This window comes from Ammodytes marinus (assembly GCF_949987685.1).
Source record: "Ammodytes marinus genome assembly, chromosome: 17".
Taxonomy (NCBI): domain Eukaryota; kingdom Metazoa; phylum Chordata; class Actinopteri; order Uranoscopiformes; family Ammodytidae; genus Ammodytes; species Ammodytes marinus.
This window is the reverse complement of record NC_137221.1, coordinates 12586428-12598461: the sequence shown is the minus strand read 5'-3', so window position 1 is coordinate 12598461 and position 12034 is coordinate 12586428. Positions and strand designations below refer to the sequence as shown.

At 39.9% G+C, this 12034-nt stretch overlaps 1 protein-coding gene across 1 annotated transcript; it reads left to right on the top strand.

Moving 5' to 3' along the window:
* The first annotated feature begins 169 nt into the window (after window positions 1–169).
* On the top strand, window positions 170–11783 carry rrm2b (ribonucleotide reductase M2 b). Its single transcript, XM_080046024.1, has 9 exons — window positions 170–333; window positions 1094–1258; window positions 3508–3624; window positions 4024–4157; window positions 9905–9999; window positions 10096–10229; window positions 10713–10817; window positions 10916–11029; window positions 11240–11783. The coding sequence occupies exons 1-9, from the start codon at window positions 247–249 to the stop codon at window positions 11390–11392; spliced, it is 1104 nt and encodes a 367-aa protein (XP_079902150.1). The 5' UTR covers window positions 170–246; the 3' UTR covers window positions 11393–11783.
* The last annotated feature ends 251 nt before the right edge of the window (window positions 11784–12034 follow it).

The following is a 12034-nucleotide window of genomic DNA, read 5'->3' as shown; positions in this document are numbered from 1 at the left end:
GAGGGAGATGAAATCTAATGAGTGTTTTGGTAGGTAACGGTAGAGAGTGAGTGTTATTATTATTTTTTAGATTTAAGTGAGAATTTCGTTTTCGCTGGTTTTATAATGCAGCATCTCTTATGTATGAGCACCAGAGGCGCTACACTCCATACACCACTGTTGAAAGGGTTTCAGCAACAACGCTGTAGTGTAGCTGCATCTGCGCAAGGTTATGGCACGAAGCACTGTCAAGAAGATTCTAATTCAATGACACCGACGGTAGGAAAAACGAAGACTTCTCCGGAAATGGATCTAAAGAATATAAATCGGCAATCTGATCATCTTCAAGAATCGGTAAGAAGTTTAAATGCGGATATTGTAGGCTATCAAAAAGTCAATGTAATTATGAAGATATGGATGTTGTTGGCAATGGGACAATAGGCGGAGGCGTTACTGTCTCCTTTTATAATGTAAGATAAACAGGTTATAGCACGTTTGAGTATTTGGGTTGACAATGTTATCGTTTTAAAGCTGGACAAAGACAAGGCCATCTTTTTGTAAGCTAACTTAATGACGGTGTAAAAGAGATGTTGTGGGCTGTTGGTCGGATCGCTACAACACGAGACAAGACTGTCGATAATATCCTGTAAGCTTTTTTTAAACTGTCGCTGCCATGTGAAAGAATAAACAGACCAGACAAACTACTTTTTATGAACGACGACAAAGCTTATATCGCACGTAAATGTGATATGCACGGTGTAGGAGCTTACGAGATAATGCGCACGCGCAGTGGCCCATTTTGTAATTAACCCCTTCATGCAATTACTATGAACTCGGTCAGCACAATATTGTTTCCCTTTTTATGTAAAATGTACCTCATTTTTCAAATAGTTCATCTCAAGTAATATATTTTTAACAAAACAATTATGAAATGATAAATAATCTGAAATGTCAAATATATGCCTATAAAATCAAATGTGGTGGCTGATACGCAGCTATCATTAAACCCCGTCCATATACAAGAACATTGCTTATTTCTTTTTATAGGACACTATGCATTCACTTTTCTTATTAACTTAATTACTGTTGTTCCCTGCGCCCTGGCTTTATGTAGAATGGCCTCAAAGATAAAGACCAAGACTGCCAAATTGGTTCAGAGAGAGAGGAAGAACCATTGCTTCGAGACAACCCCAGACGGTTTGTCATCTTTCCCATCCAGTACCCCGACATCTGGAAGATGTACAAGCAAGCACAGGCCTCTTTCTGGACAGTAGAGGAGGTGGGTATCTGTTGTGTACCAAGTAAATGTTGAAATAGTGTTTTAACAGCTGGCTTAAAGCTTTATAAATGTTATAAATTCTCTTATAAATATCGGTTACATTCAAGCCATCACTAAATGAGTTGACACAAAGTTGATTAAGCCTATCAGGACAAAAAACCTGGACGTACAGCAGAAGTTATATAACCCATGTGTGATCACAGAAGACTTCAGTGGCGTGCACAGACATTTTGGGGTGCAGGTGCTCATTGCAAAAAAAAAGCGCACAATATATTCTATCGATGAATGACCAAATCATTTTAAGGGTACTTGTACAAAATCCCCCCCTGGCCTAATGACTTTTAATACCCGGCCATACATAGTGTTTCTCAAAGGAATTTGGGAGACTGTGTTTGGGACCCTGGACCTTAGGGGGGTCAGGCGGAATGCTCCCCCGGAAGAAAAATGTTAACCTTTTAAAGTAAAATTCATCAATCAGGTGCACTTTGAGAAGAAAGCTAAGGCTAAATCACCTGTGTCAATGTGGGCTATTTAGTACTATTTTCTGGAATAATTTGGAGACACAGAATTACCAAAAAGCAGAAAGAAAAAATTTTGAAATGAAATGTCAGTTTCGGATTTTTTTAAATAATCCCTTATCCCGAATTATCTCTTTGAAGTCTTCGTTAGGCCCCTGATCTCCGTACTAATAATATCCTACTAAGGTAAATACAAGATTACTGCAAGTCTGGTAACATAGAAATAACTTATGGTTGGGACAAAATAATATAATTAGCTTATATAGCTTCATGATTTAGTACCACCAACCCACTTTGCGTAGTTAAAATAAAATGTGTGGACAGCTTTTAAGATATTTCAATAACATTTGAGGAACAGTTCAACATTAAAATCTGAGCTTTTAAAGGCCCTGGTGCAACTGGACCCAGGGGCCGGTTGCACCAACTGGTCTTAACTAAACCTGGTTGTAACTGCTAAGTAGGGCGTAGTTAAGACCAGGCTTAAGAATGGGCGTAGTTAAGACCAGGTTTAAGAATGGGCGTAGTTAAGACCAGGCTTAAGAATGGGCGTAGTTAAGACCATGCTTAAGAATGGGCATAGTTAAGACCAGGCTTAAGAATGGGCGTAGTTAAGACCAGGCTTAAGAATGGACAGTTAACATGACTCTGGTCTTGACTCTGACCCTTCATCTTCATCTTCCTCCTTGCTGCTGGTGGATGCTTTCATCCAGGAGAGCAGAGAGCTGCTCCCCTGGGCTGCCTGCTGTAGCTCCCTTTCTTTTGCCTTTTTAACCTCTCCTTTCTAGGCATTATACTGCAATTTGTAAATAAAAAGAGACCAACCATATAAAATAAGACTGCTTGGTTACATTACAACCAGGCACAAGGCTACTTTATCTGCAGGCAATTGGGAATTGCCTGTTTGTCATTTAGCAAATAAATTACTGCATGTGTTAATTATATAGCCTAAAGTAAACCTAAACAACACTAAATATTCAGCATACTGATAGATTCACATGCTGTACCAGTGACAAACTCCGCCGAAATTAGTTGTGTTCATCACGTCATATCTATTTTTTTTTTTGGGCTAGCTTGTTAAGCAGGACAGTCGGCTAATTTATGCTCAGCTGTGTGGCGCTGCATGATAGAGGCTACTTTAAAACAGAGACAGATAAATGCAAGTTATAGCTTGGCAACTGAGGCTTTGGGGGCAAACAATACACTCTTGACTCCATTCAATGTATGTGTTACCTCGCTGGTGGGGCAGGGCAGGCCGGGGAGTAGGTGTGTGTGTGCAGCAGCTGTGAACTGCTGCGGCAACGCGCCTCCGTTTGTGTCCACTCTGCGCGTTCACGTTGAAGTGTGTGCTGAGGAGGAGGAAGGGGGGCATATTTATTGGGACATTATTGTCAAACGTTTTTAATCGTTGAGCATTTATAGATGATAATGTCGGCATGGGCCACATACACTGTAAAAAAAATATATATATATATATTTTTTTTTTCAAAAGGGCACTTGATTGGGCCAGGGGAAAAGGGCAGGTGCTTCAGCACCACTTCAGGTCTACCTGTGCACGCCACTGGAAGACTTAATGTAGATGCCCTCAAAGTATTGTTGATAATACCAATTGCTTTTAGAAGATCCATTGTAAATGTTGCTGCCCTCCACAAAATAGCACAAAAAGAAATCAGTCTGTCATCACTGGTAAAACATGGGAACAGACAGGTGTAGTGATGAGGCTGTGTCTTTCAGGTCGATCTAAGCAAAGACCTGCCACACTGGGACCGTTTGAAACCCGAGGAGAAACACTTCGTCTCGCACATCCTGGCCTTCTTTGCTGCAAGTGATGGTATCGTCAACGAGAACCTGGTGAGAGGGATCACAGGAAGGTCACTTAGCTGTAAACAGAGGTGTTGTAGCTTGAATTCCTCATATTTAGCCAGCTTAACAAATGTGCAGCAAAATAAATGATGTTGAACTGACTGAGTACAGGTTGATTATATTTCAGTCACTTGCAAAAACTGGCAACCTTTTATCCAGTGCACCAATTTATTAATTTAAAAAATAACATTAACAGCATTACACTTGATGTTTTTTATAGTTCACATAAATGGCAGCTTACTGCGTCTCTTACACTTGTGTCCTATAGTTTTACCCTGTGTGAGTGAGTTGGTTATTTCATGTCACAACTTCAGAGTGTCACCATCCAAAAGTTACATTTATGTTTGAGTTTTTTTCAATGTTTTTGTTTTTGTCTTAAACAAACAGGTGCAGAGGTTCTGCCAGGAGGTGCAAGTCCCTGAGGCACGCTCCTTCTACAGCTTCCAGATCCTGATAGAGACGGTTCATTCAGAGATGTACAGCATGCTCATCAACACTTACATCAGGGACCTGAAGGAGAGGTTTGTTTTTTTGTTTTTCAAATGTGTCAGTTGCTCTGCTCTGACAACATCACATGTAAGACTTACATTATTGGTGTATGCTTTTGTAAATTGATTGCCTCAAATGAGCTCAGACACCTAATTGCTAGATTTGTTTGCAGTGGCGACTGGTCATTAGGGGCACGTGTCATGCCCGAAGAAGAGAAGGACGGAGAAGGATAACTTTGCTAACACAAAGATGTCAGAGGCACACATATGAAAACGAGTCGACAACATGAATGAAGTAGATAATTTTTGGAGCACATGTTTGAGACTGTTAGCAGAGATGGTCCGCTCAACGATCCTGGCGTGCATACCCAGTGCTAGGCCGAATATAATAAATGTAGAAATAACACACAGTGCGGCATCATTGCTGTTTGACTGGAACTGCAGTCGTTTATTAAACGCATGCTCACTTGACCTCTCGTAGGTCACATGTCTATTCAGGGACATCCTATTGGCTGCCACTGTACACAACGCAGCATACAGTATATTATGTTTAACAAAGTATATATAACAGATTGTGACAATGGAGGGCATATACTTTTACATGTCAACAGAGACCCTTAGTCTGGAAGAGTAATTGGTAGGCTAGTAAAACCGCTTGGTGCCCACTATCCACCGGACAATAGCCTATAATGTGGAGTGGTAGCTATGCTAAAGAAGGCTAACGGCTATCGATCATAAGAAGGCACTCTTCCCTCGTTTGCTGTTTGGTGGAGAAGGTATTTTGTGGAAGACGGGATACAAGGATTTTAAAACCTTTTCTGAGAGGATGAGATGAGAGCAGCAATAGAGACAGTGCGGAACGCGTCATAATCGGAGGCCACGCCCATCGTGGGGGAAAACAATACACAGCGCTCCATTCACTTTATATTGAATGACACCCGTATTCGGCAAACAAACTGAAAAAAAACGTAATACGACATGCCTTTCACAAATACACGTTACTTTCTTTAAAGCCACGACTCTTGTCTGTCTATACGAGCTGTTTTGCTGAAAAAGTATTGAGTAATTTTCAATATCGAGACAAAACTCTTAACTAATGTAAGCTGAATGCTAGGCTAATGTTAGCCTTCTGCTGTAGGCTAACCATAGGCTAACCCTCACGGACGGGAAAAAACATCTCAATATTGAAAATTACTCAATAATTTTTCACAAAAACAGCTCGTATGGACAGACAAGAGTCGTGGCTTTAAAGAAAGTAACGTTTTTTTGTTAAATGGATGTTCGATTACGTTTTAATTAAGTTTGTTTGCAGAAGACAGGTCTCCTTCAATACAAAGTGAATGGAACGGTTTTCAACGGTTTCCCCCACGATGGGTCCGACCCGGTCAGACCGGACAAAAACACCTCAATATTGAAAACTACTCAATTATTTTTCACAAAAACAGCTCATATAGACAAACAAGAGTCGTGGCTTTCAAGAAAGTAACGTTTTTTTCTTAAATGGATGTTTGATTAAATTTTAATTAAGTTTGTTTGCAGAAGACAGGTCTCTTTCAATACAAAGTGGATGGAGCGCTGTTCAATGTTTTCCCCCACGATGGGCGTGGCCTATTTCATGCACTGTCTCTATAGTCAGCTGGATGCTGTTGGGTCTATGCTGGACGAGTGAACGTCGCTGTATTGACGGGGCCGCCTTTCTTTTCAAATAGCCTAATAAGTGCTTTGGTGAGTGAACTAATGCTATTCTGTTTTGCTATCGATTGAAATTGATATTGAATATAGCGTTGAGTCGGAGTGTCAGTGTTTTCATGTGTCAGTAGCATTGCATATGAAGGTTTGTGGGCTGCTGGTTGTGCTTATGTTATGGGCGATCATCAGCAATAGTTGTTGTTGCCGATGCCATCGGAGTGTATGTTGTGAAGAGAGAGCTTTTTTATATATGTAACATATTATTACTTTGAAAACTAAAGAGTTATCTGTGATTTTATTAGCCTGCCTTTATCTGACACCGCAGCAGCCTGCAGCGCGCAACCTATCTACTGAACGGAATCTGTCAGTTTAAAATCACTGCATTAAAAGTACCAAATGACTTGCTTTAACAAATTTCGTTAGAATATAACATGAAGAATTTTAGAATATTATTTCCATGAATCTGTTTAGTCAGAAAGTGAGCGATCACGAGTGGCTCATCCTCGCTGCTGCCCAAGGTATTTGAGAGGCAGCATTTATTTTATGCTCATAGTTAATCATATAGCAGTGCTGAAACGAAAGCTTCTCTCTGAAAATCGCGATCCGATTGCTTGTCCCTAACCTTGGATACACAGAGACATGTCCCCGAATTGACTGCGCGATAGTCTGTACAGTGAAACAGCCGCCTCCCTCGTTAGTTTCTGTCTACAGCCTACAATGCTAATATAACCACCACCTGCGCATGGAAAGCGTTTAAATAAAGCCTCTTATTTTTATTAGGAATTATTGAGCTGTTTTGTCGTCAGAAAATGAAGAAGTACTTCAACAGATTGTCTGTTATGTGTAGCCACATTGAGTCCACTCGGTGACCATAAAGTCACAAAGGCTGGGTGAATGAGGCTTTACAAAGTTAGTCCGATGCTGTGTTGTCACTTGACTCAGTTAGTTAAGATGCAGTTTGAGTTCACGCTCCACACAGCTGCTGCTGGAGCCACCGCGAGTTTTTGCTCCATGTGAGAAAAATTGAATGTTTGCAGTTTGCATAATCTATTTGAAATTGATATACATTTTTTGATCGTTCAAGATCCAGTCCTCATTCAAGTGTACTGTGTAGGTTATGTCACGCAAGAGAAACGATGATAGTCAGCTATCACCATAAACATGAAAGAAAACTCCACCTTGAAATTTCTGTATCTGGCTGTCGGAGGCCAAAGACTGTAGCGGCACATTGAATTTTCTCCTGTCTATTTTTTACTTAAATGTTAGTAAAGATGAAGGGAGCAATCCTTTCCTTCTTTGGCTAAAATTTGAAAGTGCACAATGATGTGAACAACTAATTTTGTGTTTATAAAATCGCCAGAATGTGAGAAACAGTGTCTTTGAAACTCAAATGTTTCCTGGGGGGGAACCCCAGACCCCCCTTTTTGTTGTAAGCCCCACCTGTTTTTTACACCTAGAAACGCCACTGTTTGTTTGTGGCTTAATGAACAACAGTATTCAAAATAAGCTTAAAGCAGTTCTAGCATTAAAAATATTAAATAATAACTAAAATATGAAATTGGATGCTTTAAATGTTTTGCATCCAATTAGTAGGGGAGAGTGGCCTAAGTTGTGCCAGTAGGGAAGTTGTGCCACCCCTTGTTTCTAGAAAACCGTGGAAGAAATTGGAAATGTGACCATATTTAAGAAGAGCTATCCATTTGACTCACCCTGTAAAGAAGGGAGACACTAGGAATAAGATATAAGCACATTTAAGCTCAAAAAACTGTTTTTTGTCTTTCAAAGTAAAATTTCCATGATCAAGGTTTTTTGATTATTGTGTCTGAACAGTTATAGACAAGTTTGAAAACATTTGACACATGTTTTAGTGCTTTAGTATGCTATACAGTTAGCACAATGTCAGCCCTAAACTGCTGCATCATGCTTATTATCCAAAATTCTGGGGTTGGGGAGATTTGTGCCAAAGGGCCTAGGTGAGTTATAAGTAAGTAAGTAAAATGTATTTATAAAAGCACATTTATGACAGTTTGCACTATCCAAAGTGCTGTGCATAGTGCATTCAGTAGGTAAACAATGGAGGTAAAATAACAATAACAAAAATAAAAGACATAAAGCCCATACATCCATATATAAACAAAGATAGTAGTGCAGAGGTAAGATAGTTAATGGGGAGGAAAAGCCAGGGTGTACATATGGGTTTTGAGCCTTGATTTAAAGGCAGAAATGGAGAGGGAATCACATTTATCAGGTGGCAGTTGGTTCCACAAGTACGGAGCAACTAGTGCAAAGTACATTTCTGAGAGTTGTGCCAGTGGCATGGCTGTATACTCTGGTCACCAAAAAGAAAGTGATCGTCTACAGTAGCTCAGAAGAGACTGACATCTCCATTCCACTTAACGACACCACTGACAAGAGTTCAGATGGCCAGAAAGATGATGATGGTGACTTTGTCATTGTGAGCTTTGCAGGCAAAACCACCTAGATACTGCAATCGGTGTTTGAGTGTGTGTATAAAAAAATGTGTTAAGAGTAATATGTAAAGCGCTTTGTGACCCTGGTCTGTGAAGGGCGCTCTATAAATAAAGCTTACTTACTTACTTACTTACTAGATCTGCTAGGCCTTGTTTAAGAAAATTGACCTTCAATCTTTGTAAAATATTTACTTTATTTACTTTAAATAAACCTTAAATAAGTAATTGTCTTGTGGATTTGTGCAAGTTGTGCCACAAGACAACTTTTTTTCCGAAAGCTATATTTCTTAAACAGTTTATTCCAGATCCAAAGTTTGTATTGCCAGGGATGCACAACATCCTGAAATATATGTACATATTTGAGTTGGAGACATAACTGTCAAGGCCTCACTTTAAAATCACTTTGAGTAAAAAGTGGCACAACTAAAGGCCAGGACACACCAGTCCGACTACCCGAAAATGGAGACTGCCGATTCAGTCTCCAGTCTTCCCGCCGCGGCCGAAAAAGAACAAAGAACACACCAAACCGACTGCTGACTTTCCGTACGCTCTGCACTTGCGCGGGACGTAATGTCTCCATACAGCAGGCGGCGCTAATCTGTATTGTGGCCTGAAAAAATACGGAAGCCGGAAATGATGGGACGGCTCTCTTGACCATAAACATAGATAGAAAAACGTATTTATATTTATGGACCATAAAGAGCATCATTTTTAGCAGAGTGTCGAGCATGGTGTCGAGCAGTCAACAAGGGTTGAAGCATGTGAGTACTCGCTGAACGAAACAAACAAACACATTAAAACGATGGCTAACTGTTGTTAGCTGTTTGTGCTACCCGCCTCACTTCCGGGCTTCACTGATTCGCTAGCCCTCCACAAATCAAATTGCTCCAACTGAAAGACTGCCCGCCGCCAATCGGCTCAAAAGAAGCACGACGACATCTACGACGACCGATTTCACGGCACACACCAAACAGATTCGTGTCCCCGCCCCCTCCCGACTCTATGACGGCGATTATCGGGCCGGTGTGTCCTGGCCTTTAGGCCACTCTCCCCTACAAATACTTGCTGCAGATTGTTAAAGGTGGTAAAGATGAAATACTTCAGTCCAAGTGCCTTTGGATCACGCGCATAACCGTATACAGACAAATTCTTCCCCAATATCAAATCTTCTGAAGATAAAAAAAAAACGTTAAAACTTGCACCTGTTCCTCCTCACAGGCTAGTCAACACGCCTTTTTGGTCTTTTCTTTTGCATTCCCTGCTGCAGCAGCTTTGATCTATATCAACAGACTAGTAGGAAGAAAACTGTTTCATTTCCTCTGCATCAACAAATTCACAAAAGTGTCTCAACTCCATGTGTTTTACAATAATTATTTTTGCTGCATTCATTTTACTCTACCTTCAAAAGCCTTCCACTATTCTGTGTCCTATGTTTGTACTTGATTTACTTTAATTTAGTTTGTACATATTTTTTCGGCCTTGTTTTTCCTTTTGGTCTGCAAAAAGAAGTACTCTTTGTATTCACTCCTTTGCAAACTCAAAGGAGTGAATACTTTTCATAGGTACTTCATGTGTAGAGCTAGTCATATAAAGACGTTTTTCATTAATTGTGTATTTCAGGGACCACTTATTTAACGCCGTTGAGAACATGCCCTGTGTGAAACGAAAAGCAGACTGGGCCCTCCAGTGGATAAATGACACCAAATCTACATTTGGTAAGAAATTTAAAACATTCAAATAATCATATTATGATGGGAGGAGCTTTCCATTTCCCTTTGGTTAATAGTAGCTTTGACACATGTTGCCCTCAGGTGAGCGATTAGTGGCTTTTGCAGCAGTGGAGGGCATCTTTTTCTCTGGCTCCTTTGCTGCCATCTATTGGCTCAAGAAGAGAGGACTAATGCCCGGCCTAACCTACTCCAACGAGCTGATCAGCAGGGATGAGGTGAGAGGAATCAACAAACAAAAAGAGCCGTGGTTTAATCTGTCAAAAGTAGCTCCCATTTTGAGTGCAGCTCAAATTAAAAATACAATGGTGCTGAATAAAGAACAGGACTTATGGTTGATCTTAGGCTGCAGATAGGAAATCAAAGGAATACAGGTGTGAAGTTTGTGTGAATTGTACTCAAAAGTATTTTCTCCCATGTACCATTTTAAGTTATCCATGACTTCCTGCAGCACATACGATTATACATAAATCTTGCAGGAAGCTCATACTTTGAATAATCTTTTCTGACATACCTGTGTAGAGGTTTGGCTTAGCAAGTTATATAGTTGTCTTGCAAATTGTCAGAGTAGCTATGGTGTTCTTTTGTAATTTGGTGTAGTAGATATGGACACAGTTTACATATAAACACATTTAATGGCTGATCTCCTCTGTTTTTATATCAACTATTCATTCTGACATAAATATTGATGTGTTTCTCAGGGCCTGCACTGTAACTTTGCCTGCCTGCTGTACAGCTACCTGTTGAAGAAGCCATCAGACGACCGCGTAAAGGACATCATCACCAAAGCTGTTAGCATTGAGCAGGTCAGCTAAGAGAAAACATTAACACCATGACAGTCTTTCTCTATTGATTTTTTTACCAGTTCTGTAAATGCATTTATATTTCCTGTTTGGTGTGGTAGGAGTTTCTGACAGAGGCCTTGCCAGTGGATCTCATTGGAATCAACTCCTGTCTGATGAAGCAGTACATTGAGTTTGTGGCCGACCGCCTACTCGCTGACCTTGGACTGGCAAAGGTAATTTGTCAGAAAACAGATTTAATAAAAGCCAGATGGTCATTAGAATTTGTGTGCCTTTATGGAGTTCCTGTGCGTTGAAAAAACATTGAATAGAATTGTGCTTTACATGTTTTTTTTTAGCATAACAATTGTTTTTATTGTTTTGTGTTTGAAATAAGCATATGAAAATATTGCGAGTGACCTCTTTCTGCTTTCCTTTGATCCAAGGTTTACCAAGTTGAAAATCCATTCGACTTCATGGAGTCCATTTCACTCGAGGGAAAAACCAACTTCTTTGAGAAGCGAGTAGGGGAGTATCAGAGATTTGGAGTTATGTCAAGCATGACGGACAGTGAATTCACTCTGGATGCAGACTTCTGAATCCGAAATTACATTCTGTTATATTTGACATATTTATTTATTTATATAAGCAGTTGATGGCAAAAACACAGGCGGAATGTTACAATACTGTCACAGTAGAGAGAGAAATTCATTGTTACAGATTAAAGCCTTCTAGGCGACATAGAACTATTTGACAAGAGGTACCCTGATGGAAACTTCAAGCCCTGCTCATGGCTTTTTTATACCTAAACAAACTACAAAAGATAAATAATGAGTAAAGTGATGAGAGTTACTGTTCTGTATACCTCATTGGATGTATGAAGATGGTTATCAAGGATATTTATTACTTTTATTGAGTCTGAAGTTCTGGCGGCCATGTTCTTATGGTTTACTGTTTTAACTGTCATTTTATAATAAAATGTTATGCAAAATGAAAGTCGTTCTTGAGTGTGAATGCTTATTCCACAGCTAAATATTTTACACCTAGCTTACACTTCAATTAAAAGTAGCTTCAGTAGGCTCTGAGGTCATATGCACTTTAGCCTACTGAACCTTATCCCAGTGCTTTGTACACTCCTTTCATTAATAATTTTCTTGAGCGTGATCATAATCAATGTGTTTAGTTTTTCAGGAAATTTCAGAGAACATATTTCAACATTTCAAGCTCTTAAGGGGCCATGC

Bases quoted from the DNA above. Each gene is read 5' to 3' on its own strand.
- rrm2b (XM_080046024.1), top strand. From the start codon at position 247: ATGACACCGACGGTAGGAAAAACGAAGACTTCTCCGGAAATGGATCTA. The intron at 10,230-10,712 runs GTGAGAGGAATC...TGTGTTTCTCAG, and splicing joins AGCTGATCAGCAGGGATGAG to GGCCTGCACTGTAACTTTGC. The intron at 10,818-10,915 runs GTCAGCTAAGAG...TTGGTGTGGTAG, and splicing joins AAGCTGTTAGCATTGAGCAG to GAGTTTCTGACAGAGGCCTT.